Source organism: Linepithema humile, chromosome 1 (genome assembly GCF_040581485.1).
Source record: "Linepithema humile isolate Giens D197 chromosome 1, Lhum_UNIL_v1.0, whole genome shotgun sequence".
NCBI lineage: Eukaryota > Metazoa > Arthropoda > Insecta > Hymenoptera > Formicidae > Linepithema > Linepithema humile.
In genome coordinates, this window is record NC_090128.1 from 45,130,088 (window position 1) to 45,152,178 (window position 22,091).

General features: G+C 34.6%; 5 protein-coding genes across 6 annotated transcripts; 2 read left to right on the top strand and 3 right to left on the bottom strand.

Annotated features, from left to right (window-relative positions):
- Positions 1–1,046: 1,046 nt before the first annotated feature.
- On the bottom strand, positions 1,047–4,168 carry LOC105669090 (ubiquitin-like protein 7). Of its 2 annotated transcripts, none has more exons than XM_067358955.1 (5): positions 4,026–4,168; positions 3,053–3,193; positions 2,519–2,724; positions 2,276–2,412; positions 1,047–2,106 (listed from the first exon to the last, which is right to left on the bottom strand). In XM_067358955.1, the coding sequence occupies exons 2-5, from the start codon at positions 3,189–3,191 to the stop codon at positions 1,467–1,469; spliced, it is 1,122 nt and encodes a 373-aa protein (XP_067215056.1). In that variant the 5' UTR covers positions 3,192–3,193; positions 4,026–4,168; the 3' UTR covers positions 1,047–1,466. The 2 variants fall into 2 exon arrangements, with proteins under 2 accessions (XP_067215056.1, XP_067215048.1); XM_067358947.1 differs by lacking the exon at positions 4,026–4,168 and adding an exon at positions 3,362–3,506.
- Positions 4,025–8,763, top strand: LOC105669113 (uncharacterized). Its single transcript, XM_012361888.2, has 11 exons — positions 4,025–4,164; positions 4,344–4,438; positions 4,513–4,667; positions 4,778–4,908; positions 4,977–5,112; positions 5,184–5,565; positions 5,673–6,208; positions 6,786–7,158; positions 7,250–7,578; positions 7,661–7,895; positions 8,013–8,763. The coding sequence occupies exons 1-11, from the start codon at positions 4,086–4,088 to the stop codon at positions 8,373–8,375; spliced, it is 2,814 nt and encodes a 937-aa protein (XP_012217311.1). The 5' UTR covers positions 4,025–4,085; the 3' UTR covers positions 8,376–8,763.
- Positions 8,682–10,719, bottom strand: LOC105669093 (protein FAM177A1). The gene is made up of 4 exons (XM_012361846.2): positions 10,509–10,719; positions 9,819–9,947; positions 9,503–9,743; positions 8,682–9,374 (listed from the first exon to the last, which is right to left on the bottom strand). The coding sequence occupies exons 1-4, from the start codon at positions 10,683–10,685 to the stop codon at positions 9,349–9,351; spliced, it is 573 nt and encodes a 190-aa protein (XP_012217269.2). The 5' UTR covers positions 10,686–10,719; the 3' UTR covers positions 8,682–9,348.
- Positions 10,720–11,884: 1,165 nt separating this feature from the next.
- Positions 11,885–17,115, top strand: fzr (fizzy-related). Its single transcript, XM_012361876.2, has one exon. It carries the CDS (start codon positions 12,220–12,222, stop codon positions 13,708–13,710), a length of 1,491 nt encoding a protein of 496 aa, XP_012217299.1. The 5' UTR covers positions 11,885–12,219; the 3' UTR covers positions 13,711–17,115.
- nop5 (nop5 ribonucleoprotein) lies at positions 16,869–20,589 on the bottom strand. Its single transcript, XM_012361841.2, has 3 exons — positions 20,359–20,589; positions 20,140–20,216; positions 16,869–19,448 (listed from the first exon to the last, which is right to left on the bottom strand). Exons 1-3 carry the CDS (start codon positions 20,401–20,403, stop codon positions 17,864–17,866), a joined length of 1,707 nt encoding a protein of 568 aa, XP_012217264.1. The 5' UTR covers positions 20,404–20,589; the 3' UTR covers positions 16,869–17,863.
- Positions 20,590–22,091: the final 1,502 nt, after the last annotated feature.

The following is a 22,091-nucleotide window of genomic DNA, read 5'->3' on the forward strand; positions in this document are numbered from 1 at the left end:
TTAATAAGAATATAATTTTATCAAATATGTTTATTAATTAGAAAAAGGAAGAGAAATTATCCTACATATAAGTTTTCCTACCAAATCTCTTCTTATTTATGTAAATTTATTTCAATCGTAAATTAGTCATCAAATTCAAATGTTCGTTAATCCAATCATTTCCTCTAAAGATAAGTAAGATTATTATTAGTGATATTATTTATTAGATATAGATAAATGTAAATGTTATCATTTAATGATGGAATCACTTCCTTACCTAACTGTTCTTGGATCTCGTGAATAATCAAATAAATCTTTATCTATTGCCACTTGTAATACTTAAGAGATTGAGGATACTCAAACGATGACTCGTCGCAAGTGGTATTTAAACGTGTCACACCTACGCGTGATTGTACGGATTTTCGCGACGTATTCGATTTAGTGTTAACCGCGCTACGTCACTGCTCATACATGACGCATTTATTCAGACCATTTGGCATTAATACATCTACTACAGCGTTACTCCATGTGGCTCACACGTGGTTGAACAAAAAACTCCTTCTACAATTTTAAATTTTACGTTATGACTCTTATATATGTAAAATCTTTTAGTATACATAATATCAATATTTATGATAACGCATGTATTACATGCGCAACAAATTAACGATTAATATTTTTATTATCATAATATAAACGTTATTAACGATATTAGCTTTTATTAAAAAACAAAAATATATATTATATTGCATTAAGCTTCAGCGAAATCCCTGCTGGTTGTACACATTTAGTTATATTCTGCAAAACCGGTTGTCTACAAACAGGCGCGCGGAAGAGCCAAAGATAAGAGTTCTGTGTATCAGCAGTGATATGAATTTCGAGATAACTCTGTGATATATGCGATATGATAGAATGACACGGGGTCACTTGTATTATAACGGCGTTTATAACATAAATTTTTATAGGATAAATAAATAAAAAAAAAAAAATTTGTGAAAATTAATTTTGTATGACACACAAAATGTAAAAAATTATTGAGAATATAAAAACTATAATAATACATAACATTTAGCAAGTCTGTAATTTTATTTTTTTAATACACTTTTCTCAATATACGATATTAATCTTTTTTTCATAATTTTTTACACAAATACAAGGAACGAATCCTACTCACTTTGGTCTAAAAAATTAGAATAACAATCTTCAAACGGTCTTCGAAAGATAGAAAAGTTACACAAATCTCACCGCTATATCATCATTGAAGATATTAGTCTGAAGATAGCCCATCAAAAATCATATAAAAGACAAAGTTTTCCTCATGCAATAAGGTTCACAGAATATTTGAACACATCTTTATATCTTACATATGTATAGGTCAATGTTAATCCCGTCACAAATTAAGCGCCGTAAATATTCAAGTTGAATCATCTAGAGATTCTGGAGCATCCCTGGCATCACTTACATCACTTTTATTTTAATCTTACCCGTTAATTATCACTGAAACCACTGAACACAAGTTCAATCGCCGCTTGTACATCGCCATTGGTAAATTGTAACGCTTGAATGTTCACCGTGTCATCCTGGAGACCCATCTCGTGCATTTGCGCCAATTGCCTCTGCAGATCGGTGACCGGCGACGAAAACGGCGGCAACATTGGCGGCAGCACCGGCGACAAGGAAGCTACCGGGGACGCAGCTACCTGCTGCGGATTTGGATTTGTCGCCAGTGTGGCTTGCCTCATCGCATCCATGAACATTTCCGTCGTAATCACACCAGTGCTCTGGTTGTTCTGGTTGCTAGCCGCAGTTTGATTGGTATTGCCAGATGTTGAGGACGGCGGATTGTCCAGTCGCTGCGAACTCTGTGAATTCGCAGTCGGCGGCGAATTGGGGAAATGCAAATTAGAATCGGTTACAGGGTGAGTGGCAAAGAAGTGAGCAATGTCGCGCGCCATTTCCTCTTCAAAGCTCATATTGTCCACGCTGTAAGAGCGCGCTGTAGTAGGCTGTGAACTGCCCACGGAACTGCTGGAAGAGCCACTGGAAGCTACATTATGCGCTTCTTCGTGCACGGCCGCCGCAATATTCTGTGCTGCTTCGATCAATGCTGGATGCATCTCCGCGATTCTAACAAAATAAACAAAATTTGAGTTTATATTTCTTGTGTCATAAGTAAACTATAAAGTCTTTCAGATATCTTTGACAAACATTACTTGCACGAAATTATTGAACAATAAAAATCACTATTTGCATTAGTTTATCAGAAAGCCCAATTTAGAGTTGTATATTTAATCACCTTTTTACAGTATCAACATCTGTGAAATGTGCCATTAAATCAGCATCTAACAGTATGGCAATGGCAACAGTATCCTCATGTAATCCAGGGCAGGAGAAAATTATATTCTCTATCACTTCTGGTCTTTTACTTAAACGCTGAAATAAATGAAAATATTTAATTATGCAATTTTTTTACTAATACTAATATATACAAAATTTATAGAAACAATATATAAATTTAAAGAAAATAAGTAGAAATTACATGTAGAGCAATTCTGAATGCCGGAGTCTCATTGAAAGATTTAAATGCTGATGTCAGTTGTAAAATGCAGTCTTCTGATACAAATTTATTCTTTACTATTGGTTCTGGTTCCTTTTTCTGTTGAGCATGTATCATTGATCCATTTTTCAAGCCAACAGATTCTACTGTAGCGTCATTCTCCAGTATAAGTCCACAATAAATAAAATCTGAGAAAAGAAAATAAGACAATAACATTATATTTATACTAATTATATTAAAAAATTAGAATAATTAAACTAAGGACAGTCCAAAAATTCCAAATTTAATCATAAATAAAATCTCAATCTCATAGAAATCTTAGATTACAGATTTTTTAATAGTCTTTGAGTGAAAACTTCAAAAATAAATACATTACTTTTTAAATTTTAATATTTTAAATATTTTGATACATTAAAGAAAAAAGTTTTGATAATCTTAAAATAGTTAACTCAAAGACAATGACAAGACAATTAACTGTGCAAAAAGACCAATCTTCAAATAATGCAAGTCATTTACCCAATGAATCTTTAGGCAGGTTCCATCTGTCAGCAGCTTCTTGCTTCAACTCTTCCACTTTTGTTTTTAGATTTATGCCACTCAACGTGATCGGCATCACTAACTCCGAATTTATTTGTACTCCGAGTAACAGCTCCATGACTATCATAATTAAATAAATTAGTTTTTAACATGCAACAACCTCACTCTGTTTTCAATTCACATATGATTTTTTCAGCATATGATTTCCAACTCTTCAGCTTTTCCGAATAAAAAATACATAATCTTTTGTTTTCTTTTTCTTGCTTAAGCACTAAAAAATTAACGTACTAGCTTCTTCATTATGTAAATACATGCAAACTCATGCACGCAGGTACACAACTGCATTGTTGACAGCGCGATAAATCACAAACTCAACACTGAACTAAGATGCACATGCTACTGTAAATTTTCGAGTTGTAAAATGGCGCTTTGTAAAGCCCGATTTACATGTATTCTAAATATTTTTTTTTTAATATACAGAGATTTCTTAATTATATATTTATTTTCCTATCAATTTATTTTTATTAATTTAATAATATATTTTGATAGTATAATTTTCTCAAATAAATAATAACAGAATATAAAATATTTGTTTGAAATCTAGGAATTTTCACGAATTGTATGCTTTGAGTGCGCCAATTTTATACATAAACATTTCTAACATCGAGAATACAATTGCATAAAAATATTTTTACTACTACACAATATTGTAACTAATTTGTTTGAAACGACAACGAGTCGACTGATAATGCCGGAATACTCGTTCTATTTTTGTTCAAACTGAAACTCAAAAACGTATCAATGTGGCAACACTGACGACAGTTGTCATGCCATTTACATACACACATCGTCCAACCGCTAAAGTGCATCAAGGTGCATCAAGCCACTATGCTATACGAGATCAACGATAAAATCGGCGCGATTTCTGACAGCTGACAGCGGAATGACATACCGATGATGCCAGACGACGTGCCACTCTAACTCCCGAGCTAAAGGCTAAATTCGAGCAGAGATGCAAGGCATTTGCGAGAATATTCGCACGGCAATCGAACACGGACGTACTGACATTATCAGGTCGCTCTTGGACGCGTGTACGTATTACAAAACGCAAATATTCGGTGTCGCGATATAATGTGCAAAGCATTCTGTTTTCTGTTTTCTTTTCTCTTACGTTAATAAGGTCGCAAGTGTGCGTTGTATTAATATTGATGTTATGAACTGTTTTATTATCCATTTCATTCTGTTTATATCACCGACCTTCCTGTCGCAGGTGAAAATGGTAATGCGGCAGAAGGAATTACGAGAGATAAGATACTAAACCAACCGTTCTTGGAGGAAGGAACTCTTTTATCATACGCCTCACAGGTTTGCAATATATTTCTAACAGTTTTACCTGTTTTGAAATTTCTCTTTTAACTGAATTATGTTTTTCTCCTTAGACGAATCAAGCGGATATTGTGAGAACTCTTTTAAATTGCGGCGCTGATCCAGCTGTGCAAAATGCGAATGGGCACAATGCTGTTGATGTTGCCTCCAGCGATGCGATACGACATATTTATATGGAAGAATTGTTAAGAGCGACAGCTGCTTCTGAGTATGCAAACATTTCTTAGCAATTAATTTTAAACTTTTTTTTTATATGATAATATATTAATTACATTAATTTTGTGTTAATTAATATCATAAAACATGTATATTTTACAGGGTGGACAGAGTAATACAGTTGTTAGATGCAGGATTAGATGTTAATTCATGGGATTCACAAGGTAGTAAGAACACACCATTACATTGGGCAGCATGTTATGGAAACAAAGATATAATTGCGTGTTTACTTGGTAATATACAGAAAGATGTTAGCCGACACCTAACAATAGTGTTTTATTATATTAGAATCTTTTTGTAGATAAAGGAGCTGACGTAAATGCAGAGAATGGTTGTGGTGCAACGCCATTGCATGACGCAGTGAATCGTGGCGACATCGCTATCTGTCAGGAACTCTTGCAAGCTGGTGCAAATCCTCTCATACGAGCTACCAAGGGGTGAGCGATTAACTACAACTATATTTTTGTCACTAGCACAAATATATATTGAAAGGCAATTTCTTTTTTAGGACTTTTGCAGGGAAAACACCATATGATCTATCCAGAAAAAAACAATCCTTGCATTGTTTCCTTCAAAGATTTATATCAAATTTTATGTTGAACGAAAACGAAACAATGCATAGTCCTGCTACATCATTCGCGGAGACAAATTTTTGTCAAAAGAGTCTTTCGAGCAATATGAGCCAACTATCGGTTGAATCTAATAAATCCTCAGATCCAGTGTACGATCTGCCTTCACGTGACACAGGCAAACAAAGTCCTAGCAAATCTATCGCCGATAAGGAAAGCATTTACAACTTGTTATGGCCACAGCCGAAAGTTGTGGTTGAATTGAAAAATTTTACCGCACCATTTATTGCCGGAAAGGAGCTTCTTATATCAATAATACAGGTAATATTTGCTTCTCGAATATCAATTTTTTGGATCTTTGTGTTGTTAAAATTGTCTGCATTTTTATTTTACGTTTAATTTCTCATTGCACATAAATTATCTTTCAGGGCAGTGAATCTGTACATAGGATATTAGACGTATGGGAGATCAGTAGAACTCATTTATTGGAATTAGGCCATGACGTAAAAATTGGCGAAGTACAGCCCAGTTGCGGCAAACTACTCAACGACAATACTATAGAATGTATCGTGAATAGGAACTTATTTAATAACACGGATGGCTATCAATTGCATATTACACAAAATTCCATCAAAGTCAACGCTGGGAGCTTAACAGGATTGCATTACGCAGTCTGCACATTTGTACAGATACTACGTCTAAGTAAGAACAAAAGCAGATCAGAGGTGTGCGAAATAGAGCCTGTCTTTATAAAAGATGAGCCTAGATTCGCGCATCGCGCTGTATTGTTGGATATATCGCCTAGAGGACGTATACCAACTCTAGAATATCTGTTACATACTATTGATCTGCTGTCATCATTTAAGATCTCGCATTTGCATCTTTACTCCAGACTTATACCGAATTGCGACTGGCAGCTTTGCTACTCGAAATCCGAGATGGTAACTCTGGATAGATACTGCAGGTATGATTGATATTCATGAACTGAACAAGCTCAAAAAAACTTATTTTCAAATAAGAATATTTCAAGTTTCATCAATTTGTTTTTAACAACTACAGCTTGTTTCTATCGTGCTTATTTTCGATTTTATTATAATAATAAAGTACACATTTTTGGATTTTTATTAAAAATTTTAATTTTTCACGACTTTTTCTTTATAATCTTAAAAAAGTAATTAAATGTTTATTAAAAATATAATATTGGCTCAAATTATTCAAATAAATTATTAACAACAAGCTACAGAGCCCAAGCTGGATTTTCGTGCTTAATTTATTAATATATTATAACAAATGTTTAGGTCAATCTAGACGTTTCGACCATCATTTATAAGTAACGATTGTTTATTAATATGTTCCGAATTTTATAATAACTAACTACTGAAGATGACCACAACCAGATGGTCGAAACGTCTAGATTGACCTAAACATTTGTTATAATATATTAATAAATTAAGCACGAAAATCCAGCTTGGGCTCTGTAGCTTGTTGTTAATTATTTAAATGTTTATTATTTAACAATTACAAGTTACTAAATTTTTTAGAGATCGTCATATGGATATTGTTCCTACGTTAGATGTCGATTCCAGCGTTGGTCAACATCACCTGGTACAAATGTGGCCTATATTTCAAGAAATACTCGCAGTATTTCCAAGTTTAAGTTACGTGCACATCGGTCCGCGATTAGCCAGTTTATTAGTGCAAGCTGAAAACTTTAATTTAAATGCGTCCGTCAACGATACGATTGAAACGGACATGTCAGAAGTATTCAAACCCTACTCGTGCCTTCAAGAACTCTGGCATATTCTCAATCTGAGCTCAAGTACGACTCTACTGCTCTGCTCCAATGGTCTACATTCCAAATCTGAATTTCACTCTATTCCTACTAATATCATATTTGTTGAATATGGATTTCAGGTAATGTCAAATTTTCACAATTTTCAGTGATATGTTTGCAAAATATATTAAATAAAACATGACATTTACTATAAATATCTGAATGTTACAGGCTGATTATGATTTTTCCGAATGGACGGAAGCATTTAGAATGGCAGGCGGAAATGTTTTACCAAGTTCCGGCACAGCTAGTTACAATAGTTTAGCTGGCTGTCCGGCATCGACGTATGCTAACACGAAAAACGCAATAAAAACCTCTCTGGAGCAGAATTCAATCGGAATCGTTGTTGCGCACTGGTCGGGGAGCCATCATCTTACACCGCATCCTTTTGCGTGGATTGGATACTTAGTGGCGGCTGGCTTGTCTTGGAACCCAGCGACGGAAATAGATTTAGGTCCTGATTACAATTACGACATGCCTGAATCGCCTGCATCAGTCAGGTAATGATTAAAATTTGCAATTTATACCTTGCATTACTAAGGTAAATCATCATCTATTTAATAAAATTGTTTCTTCTTACAGAGAAAAATGTATCACAAAATTATTGGACATACATGTTTTTCAAGACTTGGAGTATAAAATCGGCAGTGCGCTATTAGAATTGGGACGTTTAGACACGTTGGTATTAACAATGAGCAAGAATCAAGCAGTCAAAGACCTGCAGCAAATACCGGACAATCGTGGCTCCACATTGTATAGATTATTAACTGATCCGGATAATGTGAATTTGGAGTATCTGTCGACTGATCTCTTTGCTGTAAGTACGCGAATCAACGAAAAATATATTTTATTATTTATTATGAGAATGAGATAAATAATACAGAACATTCGACTGTGTAGCATTGTGAAATAATTTGCTGTTGTACATTTGCAGAAAATGACGAAGATGATTAAACGAATATCCCATTCCTTATACGAGGCGAATTTGTCCTCGAAGTTTGCCGCAATGGAGATACAGGAATTGCAGTTAACTTTGGATTTGATGTTGACTGCCTGCAAGATCGGCAGAACGTTGATTGGCGTCGGCGTAAATCCAAATAGCAATATGGGGCTTGCGGTTATCAATTTAGGAGTATGCAATTTGCCGCCCACTTTTAGAACCGACATAGCGAATAAGATGTTGGCTCACATAGAGCAATATAAAGGGGCCTGGTTGCAAAGACATTTGCCACAAGGCCTCCAAAGCTCTTTGTTAATCATGACTAGCGCGTTACATAGATTCCACCAACAAACATAATCTTTTTTTTTAATTATATGAAGCATACTAGAGAACTTGACTGTGTAAAAGATTTTTGCATAAAGCCTTTTCGGCTTGTTTGAGATGTTAATCAACAAAAAAGACTACAATGCGCAGATACATACGAAAAGTAAAATATGTAATACATGCAGGATTTTTAAGTGAATTTAAAGAGCGATCTTGTCAAAAGCAATATGTATATAAATATATATACCTTTATATAATATTGTACTGATTACAACTGTATATTGTAATATCGTTTCTGCCATTTGCGAAAGATCTGGTTTCAAAGAATATTCCAAGGAGTTTCATGACGAAAACATTTTTATTTATGTTCACAGATCATAATTATAAAAACATATTCATTAAATACAGAGATTTTCATTAATTATGTGTATTGTCCTTATTGATTGTGAAAGCCATAGTTGGTATAATTAAAAAAAAAAAATCCTTACTTCCATATATCATTTATTTTCATATGGACATATGTGCAAATGCAACACATTCGAATTTCTTTTGCAATAAGGTAATATATTTTTTATAATATTAATAGATTTGATACAATTATATATAATATCTTATAAGACATGTGTATAGCAACATGCAATAAATAATATTAATCTATAATTATTATAAAGTATAATATTGCACTTTTTCATGTCATGAATAATACAGAAGTTTTATTTCATTGTGAAATATTCTATGTATATAATTATCTTACAATGCCAATACTATTTAGTCACAATTGAGTTTTGTAAAAAATTTGTTGAAATTCTTTCTTTTGTGTATCGTATAAATTTTTGTTGAATTTTTATCTTATCACATATATAATTTTTAACAATATTTTGGTTACATTATATTTTCAAATATTTCCCTTATATTATATAAAAAATAACAGTTAAAATCATTCAAGCATTCATTATTTTCAGCTGCAAACTTGGTAATAAATCTTGCATATATTGAGCAACATATTTTATATTCTCTTTTTGTTAATCAAAGCTGCGTATAGAAAATATTTTAAATGCATTTCAAAATAGAAACTCTATATATAATATATATTTTATTTAAAATATATATTTATATCAATTCTTTAATTTTATCAATCTTTGTTTAGAATATACTATTACTATTTATGAGATTGTTTCTGTTTTGTTCATTCCATCCACCCATCTCCAAATCCTGTTGATGAAGCATTTCTCTTTCAAGCTTTTGTAACCTATAATATTCATTGATTTCAAACTGATACTTGGGTGCTGTTATGCCAAAGAAATTGGCTAAACATTCTCCAACATAATCGCAACCATCTAACATTTTTGAACTGAACGATGTAGTTTGATGCCATGCCCATGGTAACCAATTCATATTTTTCTACAAAATAATATTTATCATAATTTTACATTTTTATTATAAAAGTGATTCTAATATATAATCTGATATAGTTACCGTATCTATTTGCGACAAAGATTTATTATCTTTTGGCGTGTCCACTTCATCTTCTGATGAATATTCCTCCATTACGCCATCCGAAAACTGCAGCACTCTCTTTGGTTTCTTGCTCAATTTATGTTTGCACTATATATCAAAATTTGTTGACTTTAATATATATTTAACTTGTTGCAATCTTTATTTTAATATATATTTAACTTGTTGCAATCTTTATATAACATTTATCTAAAAAATCAACTAGAAACTTTTGGAAAAGTGTAATCAATTTTTCATTAATTCTTAAGAATTTAAAAAATAACTAAATTAAAACTAAAAAATACAAGTTAAAATTAGAATAAATAAATTACTCATTTTACAAAAAAGCTTATTCCAAAATCCTATTTTAAATTTAAATATTGTCTTTCATAGAAAGCAGAAATATATTTAGGGTCATCGACTAGTAAACAAAACATGTTGTTATCTTATTTGATTAGGTCCTAATTGCCGAGATGTTTCACTGTATACACTGTCATTTATAAATTTACTTAAAAAGATAGAAAGAACAGATAAATAAATATATCTTATCTTTTTTTTCACGTTATAAAATTTTTTTCCAATAAATCAGTTAATTACTTAGAGAAAATTGTTTGCGTAAAAAAATTTATTGAAGGTTAAGTAAAACATTCTTCGGTGTTGGTCAACATATACCTGAGTTTCGGCGTCGGAATTTTCCTGCAAGTTAACGTCACTCAAGTCGCAAGTATCGTCCTTTTCTGACGTCATCATTGGTTGTATTTTACAATAAACAAAACTTTTCCGCGTTAAACTAATAGCGTTTTCGATTATACAGGATTTGAACGACCCAGGGTTGGTTAATGACGTCATTGCAACCTCTCCACCAATGAAAGACTTGCATTTATAGTAAAATAGTGATTGATCAACCCTGGGTCGTTCAAATCCTGTATAATCGAAAACGCTATAAGGCACTAGATATGTAGGTATTCTCATCCGCCATTTTGGTTCCTACTAGATGGAGAATTATAGCGTATATAGTATAGTATAGCGTACATGTGTAACACGTCAATTATTAAAAATGATTCAGGACTTTTTTCGACTCATTTTTTGGCAAGGAATAACGCTATGTACTTAGTGGGCAGTCTTTGGGTTTGTTCGTTTTAGCTACACTGGGGCTGCTCTGGGTCTGCTCTACACAGGATAATACAGGACAGATAAATAGTTTGTCCTGTATTATCTTGTTTAGAGCAGACCCAGAGCTGCCCCAGTGCAGCTAAAACGAACAAGCCTTTTAAGTGTCACCTTGTATACGCTATAATTCTCCATCTAATAGGAACCAAAATGGCGGATGAGAATACCCACATATCTAGTGCCTTAGTTAAACCACGTCGTGTTTTGATAATTCTTGACAGCGCATTGAACAAATTTCTCCTTCTCCTTTGTTTATCCTTCAACTGACTCATTTGCAACGAACGATATTGAAACGATCGTGATCGAAATCTCATTGGTGGTTCACTGTACCGATCGATAATACGCAGTGTGACGCAATTTAAAATAAATATATTGCCTTCATAATCAAAAATCTTATTCTGCGATCGATTTTTATAAATTCTTTTCTTCTTACTCACAAACTATGACTTCATTGTGCATGCGCAAATGTAAACGGCGTGGATTGTAATCGACAATAGTTATATTATTAAGAAAATTGTTAAAAATTTTTAGAAATTTCCAAAAAAAGAAATGAAAACTTTCATATAAAATATTTATATGAAATTCTTAAAACGATTTAAAGATAAAAATCACTAATGTGCATACAGTTATGCAATAGTATGAAAAAAAGTATTTATTAAAATAAAAAAGGTACACACTTTATCTGCAAATAGAACAATTATACTATAAAAACCAATATTCCTAATATTCCTAATATTATTAGCATTTATTACACATTATTGAGAAGGGACAAAACGGTCGCAATACGATCTCCCCTTCCCTATTAATTACAGTCCCGTTCACACCCCGCAGAACATTTTGATTGGTGGAAACGGGGCGGCTATCGACCCTAAACGGAGTCCTCGATTCCTCGATCGCTCGAGTTGGTTCGCACGTTGAATGGCGACACGGAGGGGCTATCGTTAACAGCTCCCACTTCAGATTCCATTTAAAGTTTAAACGGAATGTGCAGAGCGTCTGAGTGCCGGATTAGGATATGCCGTACTAGAATCTGAGAAGCGGAGCTCCGGAACGGAATTGTGGGAACGGAGCAGTCGCTCGGCCCTCTCGCGTCGCTTGCATCTTAACAGAGCGTGCGAGCGAGAGTGCTCGCGTCTCGACGACGCGTTAATTATGTGAGTACGCGGTGTCTAAACGTCTTTCCAAGTGGCGAAGAGATAGATTTTGACGTGTCATGTTTCATCACGAGTACGAAAAACGGCTGGTGAAGCTGGCGACCACGGTCGGCGATGGCTCGATGGCGACGGGTACAACCGTGTTATCCAACGTGGTTGCTACTTACTCGCCCATTTACTTCTCACCCACAAAGACATCGGCCTGCAACAACAGTTACGATCGTTTCATACCCACTCGCTCGGGAAACAATTGGCAGACGACGTACTCGATGATCAGCGAGAACATCCGCAATGGCCTGGTGGCGAAGAAAACACGGGAAAACGGCGAAGGTAGTCGCGATGGTATCGCGTACTCCTGCTTGCTGAAGAACGAATTGCTCGGGGCGAGCATAGAGGACATTAAAGGCCAATGTGAGGAGCGCAGGGTGCTCTCACCGTTAGTCACTAAGAATCTTTTCAAATATACTACACCCACCAAGGATCGTACTTTATTGGATCAAAGCTCACCTTACTCCTTATCGCCGCTCAGTGCCAAAAGTCAGAAGCTATTAAGGTCACCCAGAAAGGCGACTAGGAAGATCTCAAGAATACCTTTCAAAGTGCTGGACGCTCCGGAGCTGCAGGACGACTTCTACTTGAATCTGGTCGACTGGTCCTCCCAGAATGTTCTCAGTGTGGGCTTAGGAAGCTGCGTCTATCTATGGTCAGCATGCACCAGTCAGGTGACGAGACTATGTGATCTGTCCAGTGATGGTAACAGTGTCACCTCTGTGGCCTGGAACGAGCGAGGCAATTTGGTAGCAGTAGGCACACACTTGGGCTATATACAAGTATGGGACGTAGCGGTGAACAAGCAGGTTAGCAAGTTGCAGGGTCACAGTGCGCGTGTGGGAGCTCTAGCATGGAATGGAGAAGTTCTCTCGTCTGGCAGCAGGGACCGGTTGATATTGCAGAGGGACGTTAGGACACCATGTGTGGTCGGCGAGCGGCGTCTCGGAGCTCATCGACAGGAAGTGTGTGGCCTTAAATGGTCACCGGACAATCAGTACTTGGCTTCCGGCGGCAACGACAACAGGCTCTACGTGTGGAACCTGCATTCTCTCTCGCCTATTCAGACGTACACCGAGCATCTGGCAGCAGTCAAGGCGATCGCCTGGTCTCCCCATCATCACGGCCTGCTGGCGTCCGGCGGCGGTACCGCCGATCGCTGCATCCGCTTCTGGAATACACTGACCGGCCAGCCGATGCAATGCGTCGACACCGGCTCGCAAGTCTGCAATCTGGCGTGGAGTAAGCACAGCTCCGAATTAGTCAGCACGCACGGTTACTCGCAGAACCAGATCCTCGTGTGGAAGTACCCAAGCCTCACGCAGGTGGCCAAGCTCACCGGTCATTCCTACAGAGTGCTCTACTTAGCGATGTCGCCGGATGGCGAAGCGATCGTGACCGGCGCGGGCGACGAAACTCTGCGCTTCTGGAACGTTTTCAGCAAGGCGCGCAGCCAGAAAGAGAACAAGTCCGTATTGAATCTATTCACCAGCATCCGGTAAACGGTGATTGGTCAGAGCACCATAGATCGACGTCATCTTTTACTATGCTTTTTTGTACATATGCATACACGCATACGCGCATTCATCGTCACAATTAATATCGTAGTGTTCTAAAAGAATTCTTATATACATATATATATATATATATATATATATATATATACATAGGAACGCGTATGTATAATTATGCTAGAAATACTGCGAGGATACTTAGAGAGAGATAGTATAGAGATAAAAACTATGTGGAGTTTTTTAACGCGTAGATTTCGCGGATTTTTCGCACAACTTGCAATATACATTTAATTATTTCTGTGCAATACTCGTCCACTCTCCGGTAAGATATCTTGAGGGGAAAAACAAAATTACCCATCCCGGAGGCTATCGCAAGACGCTCTATATATTTTTTAAGCACTTTATACACTTATTTTTATACTGTCGCTACGTGTAGAATCTTGAATATTTATACAAGGTGTCCCGGAAACCATAATCTTAACTTGAGGATAAATCTGATGTTAACTTCTTGAAAAAAACCACACACACACACACTTTACACTTTGGTTTATATAATTAAATCACACATAAAGTTTTTTGTTTCCTCTTTTCATCATTATTTTACTCAAATAAATTCAATTTTTTAAATAATGAAACAGTTCTACTCTCAAAGTTTTTCTCTAAAATCGATTTCAGACTTTTTCAACAAAATATGTAATTGAAATTAAATCGTTCAAGGACATCCTGTATAATCCGTTTTCATATTCTATCGTATGCGATTATATTATATATATATACTATACTTTGCTACACATCTTCAATTGAGAATTCACAATGATCATTTTAGAATTTTGCAAAATCTCGTAATCGCAGTTTCTTTCAAAGGCGTATGTAATTTTTTTAATTTCTCTGTGTTCAGACATTTGCAAGCTGATTAATCTGAAAGAGAAAAAAAGGGAATTTATACAAGTCTTAGCAAGACTGCGCTTCTCTATTATTTGAAATCCCGATGTACTTTATTAGTCACTGTTAAAAAAATCTGTTGTTTGTGGATATCATAAGCTTTTTGTTATATTCTTTTATGATCAATAATTTATAGTTAAATTTGCGCGGCAAATTGTACAAATTTAAGTTGAAATGTGACTTACAAAGAATCTATGCTAATTTATAACAAAATCTATTGCTAATTTATAACAAAAAAGATTTATATATATACATATATGTATATATAATATATCATATATATTTTGCGTATTTTTACTGCTTCTGTTTTCTTCTTGAAAAGAAGCAAGAGAAATTGTAAATCGACGACAGCAATTGTAGGATCGAGAAAATGCACATATAGTTCGCAAATTTATATACATGCGTAATCTATTTTTTGCGACATCGTAAATCGTGAGTGAACATGTGTAATAAGCAAAAAAAAGGAAAGACTAAATAAAGTTATATTGAAATTAGAATATGTAAATTTCAAAGAGGCGACCATTTGTGAATCGTCATCTACTGAATGTAAATGATCGGCAATTATTATATCACATTATATATTATGCTAGAATATGATGTATAAAATATTTTTATACAGTCGGCTATTATCGTTGGATGAAGTGCATATATGCCCGTGACACTTTGCTCGAGTCATGCGTAGCGATTAACCAGGAAGACGCACCGGAAGGAAAAAGGAAATGTAAATCGCAACACGCTACATTCTTCTATGTGCACTGCATTCTATATGCGCTAGGATACTCTTCGTGCTTCTTATAATAAGCTAACTGCAAATAACAATGTGCTTTTTCGCAGTTTTATGCAAGCGATAATTTGTGGCACATAACCGAGATGAAAAAACTGTTTCGTTTTTTATAATAAGAGAAAATATACATATACATAACGCAAACTATACATCAGTTCTATTAGATGTAACAATCTCGTAAAAGAAAATATTGTAAGAATAGAATTATATGTAGAACATTGATAAAATTATTAAATTGTAAATTATGAATCGTTATCTAAAATGTACCTGTGTGAATACAAATGAAGGATGAAAAGTATATTGCAAATGGCAAAATCAACAATACTAATGTATGCGAGTTAAAATCTAGTCAAATCTTTTTCAAATTCAGTACGAAGCTGTCGATAATATTTTCTTAAATTAATTGTTTCTAAATATTTCCCTTTTATACAATGCGTATGATTTATTTCTCTATATAGATATTGTACTTTTTATTCTTCCAAAATCATACTTTTAAATATCAAAGTAAAATAAACTTTCACAAGAGTAGCAGTACTTTATCTATTATACCAATTAATATTTATTTATTATATTTTCTATCGTGTTATCTAATAGAACTGAATAGAAACTGTTTGCGGTATGAACACATGAATTATTTAAATATTTGATAAAGACAGTATACCTTGTGTTTCTTTATAAAATGTGTGAACTCTAGTGTGCATTGGATTTGCGACCATGCATCAACATGGAAGCTTATTAAATCTTTGATGTATTAATGTAGATACAATGGTATCTATTGTCATGCATGCATCAAGATTTAATAAATGTTGAAGCTAGATACTTCTAATTTATCCAATGTCATAAAATCGGTTTCCGATTTACGATATTCATTCGCTGCGTGCAATGTTTTCATAGAAAACATTATATTACTTCTCATTATATATTATTTTTGCCAATTGCCGATATAATCGTATGCAATTATGCTGATTCTGATAGAAATATTTCGGTTAGGTACATATAATGTAAGATTAATAAATCAGTTCTGTATCTATTATTAATTTGATGAGAATTACAAGAAAATTCTGTCATATACACATGCACACGCATATATATTAGATCACATATATATGTCCCCTAATTCGTGAATCAAAACATTATAGCAGGAAAGCTCTTAAAACACTAAATTAAAAAGGTCTGCAATTTTTCAATCCAAGCAATAGTTTTTGATAATTTGTTAATGCTGTCGTGTATGCTACTTGCTATTTACGGAAAAAACTACTGCTTTCACGGATAAAGCTACTGCTTTATCATAGAACCTGATTAGTCAATTTTAAACTCTTGTATTTCAAAACTATTGCTTGAATTAAGACTTTTTTGATTTCGTTTTTTTTAGTTTGATTTAATTCTTTGAGAACTTTCCTTCTATATTTTGATTCGTGAATTGCGGGACACCCATATATATGTGTGTGTGTGTGTGTGTGTGTGTGTGTGTGTGTGTGTGTGTGTGTGTGTGTGTATGCATATGTATGCATTATATTAGTACAATTAGAGTTTATTTCTTTTCGGAACGATATAAAATAGTGAAAAATTATGTATTAATATATATACAAAAGATAATTATACTTTCGAAAATTGTGAAACTATTGTAACTGCCTGCAAGTCAGATGAATAAATATTAAAATAAAATACTTAATAGACTTTTAGTTATATTTTGTTATTCTGGGATACATCAAATAATTTTGTTACAAAAACATTTTTATTCTAACACATATAAAGGAAAGGCTCAAATGATATAATAGAAAGGCATGAGAGCCGTCGTTTAACATTTTTATTTTTAATTACAAAATTTAGTTCACAAATTAAAAAATTAAGAGAAATGGTATGAAATATTTTTTTAAATATATATAAATGTCTGAAAAATTTTGAATTTTCTAAAAAGAAAAAAATATGTGAAACTTCTATTTCCATATTTATGAAAACAATATAATATTTTACAAACATTAATTTCTCTTTTCTTTTTTTTTGCCATATTAAAAGCAAATCTTATCTCTTTTTTTTACCCATTCTTTTTTGGCCTTGCAAACAAAATTTACATCACGGGCGCTTATTCAACTGTTTATTATCTTAGAATTCCACGATTTAGTTCTAGCTTATAACATGGAAAGAAGTGAAAAATTTAGCTTTTATCATAAATAAAAATCGTAAATAAAAAAGGATTAGCTTTTAATATGACAAAAAAAAAAAAAAAAAAAAAAAAATTAATGTTTGTAAAATATATTGTTTTCATAAATATATTTATAAAAATAGAAGTTTCACATACAATCACATTATTTTTTCTTTAGAAAATTTAAAAATTTTCAGACATTTATATATTAAAAGCTAGTTATCTTTCGTATCCATTTACCTTCATCCTTTCCAGAGGACTCAGTTTCTTTTTCATGATTCTTTTTCATGTTTCTTTTTTTTCTTTTCTTTCTTCTTTGTGTCTTGTTCTATTTTTACCAGCACCTCTTCTTGCGTACCAGATGCTTCGCCTATCTCTTCCGGTACAGATTCTAAGTTACGCTTCTTCTTTTTTTTCGGTAAGGTATTCAACTGGTTTGTGCCTTCCGATAAGTGTTCTGAACTACGTTTCTTTTTTTTCTTGGGTACGGTATCTAGTGGTGGTTCTTCTTGTACACTAATAACTTCTGCTGCGTTCTCTGTTTGAGGCTCATGTTTCTTCTTCTTCTTCTTTTTCTTGGGTTCTTCGGTATCATTGGGTTCCTTCGGCTCTTCTTTCGCCTCTTCCTTCACCTCAACCTTGATTTCTTCGATCAACGGCTTCGTATTCGGCAGAGTCGAGTCCACAGATGTGGAATATTGCATGAATTCATTCTTGGTGTGATACTTTTCGAATTTAGCCTTTGCTTTAGCGGTGCCGCTGATCCGGCGCATATTGCCCGCCTCAAGTTGTTTCAATCGTTCCTCTAGCTTTACTTTATGATCTATACCCAGATCATAACTAGTGGTGTCTCCTAGGGCATCAACTCTCGCCGCTAAGGAGGCTTTTGCTGCCAACATTCTCGACATCTTACCCTTATTCTTGTTTGATGATTGTCCGACGAGCTGCGAGTGATAGATTAAACCATACTTGGGCGTATTTCTCTTTGATTTAAGCGCACGGAACAATGCCTTTTCCGCGCCGAGAATTTGCAAGGTAGATGCGGGTTGCTTGGCGAGACTCGTCAAAGAGCCGGATTTCGATATCAAACGTGCGCCAACCAGATCGCCGACGAGAACCGTTAAATTTGGTGCCAACGCCATCATTCTGGTTTTCAGATAATCGCACAGCTGGGATCGATATGAATGGAGCTCAATTATTTGGACACAGAGAAATTGCATGTGCGTGGCATCGTATTCTGTGATCTCTGAGCCCATTGAGGTCTCCGCAGCCTTCTTTACGTTCTCCTCGATATCCTCTGGCAGGATATCCGACAAATCGCACTTTTGCGTGTTTTCTCGCTGGCCAATGATCTGCATTGTCTTTACGTATTGGAAATTGTCCGTCACAATTTTGCCTAACTCAGGAAAGTGCCAACCATACCACTCGCGTGCCCGCATTATGTAATTATTCAGCTCCTTGTCCAACTCATCCAACAGACATACTCCTTGTATCACCATAGTATCAATTTTATCAGGCGAGAACTTGAGCTTATACCTTGATAGACTGTGCGCTAAGCCTAATGCCATAGCAGTCATTTCCTTCTTGGCCACCCCAGTTACCAAACTATCCATTTGACTCCTAATACATCTCATCAACTCCTGTATAGATGTGTTACTCACACAAGATAAATGTAGTTTGTCCTTGATTGCAGAGCCAAGCTTTGCATCTGCGACCGCCAATTGCTCTTGGAGCTCTGGACAACATTTCCTAAGAGTTTTCTTCAGAGATTTGGATAGTTTACCTTCCACAAGTGCTGTGGTAGCAGCTAATGCTTCTGTAGTATCTTCAAATTTATGAAAGTGTTGTAATTTAACTCTGTGAAAACAAAACCAAAGAATATTCAATAAATTGTATACAACAATATTTGCTATATAATAATAAAATTAATAGGGTATACTTCCGAAAAGCTATCACCTCCGATTTGGCTGATATTCAGCCTAAATACTTATTTTATTTAGTAAATAATATTCCTAAATGAATTTTTGACGCAAATGCCTCCCCCACCCCCCTCAAAGATAAAACTGTTTTTGTTCATTATTTCAGAAAGTATTAATTGTGCAGAAAAAGTTGTCAAACAAAAAAATAAAGCTCATAAACAGCTCTACAAACAAGGTTTTATACATATTTTACCTAACTCCAATATTTTAGTCATTATTATCAAAAAACTTGTAAAAGCCACCGAAGGGGGGGGGGGGGGAGGGGAGACACTGCCTCCATGCATATACTTTCTACGCAAAGCGAGGTTTTACGTGGGTTTACGAATTTCTACGTTTTTTGATAATAACGACTAAATTCAATATTACTATTGATTCAATATTATTATTTATTCATAATTTTAATTATTTTCGTATCTTACCTGCTAAAATATTATCAAGTTTTAAATATATATATTCTATATTCTAACATATTAAATATATTCTATTATAAAATTATATTGAATGCTAATTAAATTTTATAAATCTCTTCAAATCGCAAATATTAAATGAATCAAATAAAAAATACTTACATTTTACTAGCGGTTTCAGGAGTCTCAAAATCTTCATAAAGGTTTTCCGACCTAGCGAGTTTACTCTCGTCCAGTAACTGCAAACAAAAAATCGTTTAATTTCGACGACATGTTCAAAATCTCATGAAATACTTTTATCAAAAGTGCACATGGATACTCATAAAAAGTAAAACACGTGGTTATTAAGGTTATAATGTTCACTTTAAATATTCGATTTACCTTGAAGATAGCATATCCTGCCGGAGTCTCGAATAGTACCAACATGATTGTTGCGTTGTCTCTGCGATTTAATGCCTGTGATTATTATTTTCATACAGTTTTCGCAATTTTACATTATAACATCAATCACAGTATACAATTATTGAAACACGGGAAACATCCCACATGCACGCCAGCACGACAATGCTATTAATCCGCGCGACCTTAAGCCAGTGTCACTATTGGTAAGAAAGTAATATGGCGAATATCTGTGCCGATATCTAACTAGCCAATACGTATATACACGTATAAACATCATATTGCTGGATTCATGGAAGATTCACATTGCGTTCGATATCCAATAATAGAGCTTGTTTTCTGGAAATTTTAGCTAGAGATATTTTATCGTCTAGAAAACAAGCTCTATTATTGGATATCGTCCGATGTCGGACCTAGGGTGTTTACGATAATTCAAGTTTGAGTTAGTTTCACTAGGACCGAAAAATGAGATATACATAACCATCTAGAATCTTTATGATTCATGACAACTCAACGCTGTCTTGTATTGCTTGAGTTAAATTCATTGAATTTGTTCAGTTTAATAAATATAATTATATACATATATATATATAATTATATCTATTAAAGAAGTATACCAACACATACATACCAACATTATTTGTTTCTTTCATAGACTGATTTGCAGTTGACATTTTTTTATTACAATAAAATTTGCTCTATAAACTCAACAAATTCAATTAATTTAACTCAAGCAATACAAGACAGCGTTGAGTTGTCATAAATCATAAAGATTCTAGATGGTTATGTCTATCTCATTTTTCGGTCCTAGTGAAACTAACTCGAACTTGAATTATCGTAAACACCCCTAGAGTCCCTATATATAGAGTCTGGCCCACGGACTAATGGCCGGAGCACAGACTTTTGCATAAAGCATAACGCATAAGCATAAGGAAATTGATTGGTCTATATATAAGCATAAGCAAATGCATAAGGAAATGGACCAATCAATTTCCTTATGCTTATGCGTTATGCTTTATGCAAAAGTCTGTGCTCCGACCATAAGACCGAAGCATAAACCAGCCATTAGGTTATGAGCTAATACGTGTGCGAGGCTGTTACTAGTCACTAGCCAGTCCAGTAATTTGGGAACGCTTCTCCAGTGCAGTATCCAGCAAAATGGCGGCCACTGGATACTGCACTGAGTGAGACGAAATGGGAACGCAGCCTCAGGGCGGTATTCATAGTCCGTTCTTATATTCAAGATCGTCTTAAGCACGAACTTATATTCGCTCTCTTCGTCAGACACAATCTATGTGTGACGAAGAGAGCGAATATAAGTCCGTGCTTAAGACGATTTTAAATATAAGAACGGACTATGAATACCGCCCTTAGTCCCTCTATTCCTTAGTCCGTGGTCTGGCCACTCGATTATAGCGTTTTCGAATAAACGGGGTTTGAACGATCTAGGGTTGATCAATCACTATTTTACTATAAATGCAAGTCTTTCATTGGTGGAGAGGTTGCAATGACGTCATTAACCAATCTTGGGTCGTTCAAATCCTGTATAATCGAAAACGCTATAGGCCGGAGCACAGACTTTTACATAAAGCATAACGCATAAGCATAAGGAAATTGATTGGTCTATTGGCCGCGGTTTATGCTTCGGTCTTAATCTTATAGCGTTTTCGATTATACAGGATTTGAACGACCCAGGGTTGGTTAATGACGTCATT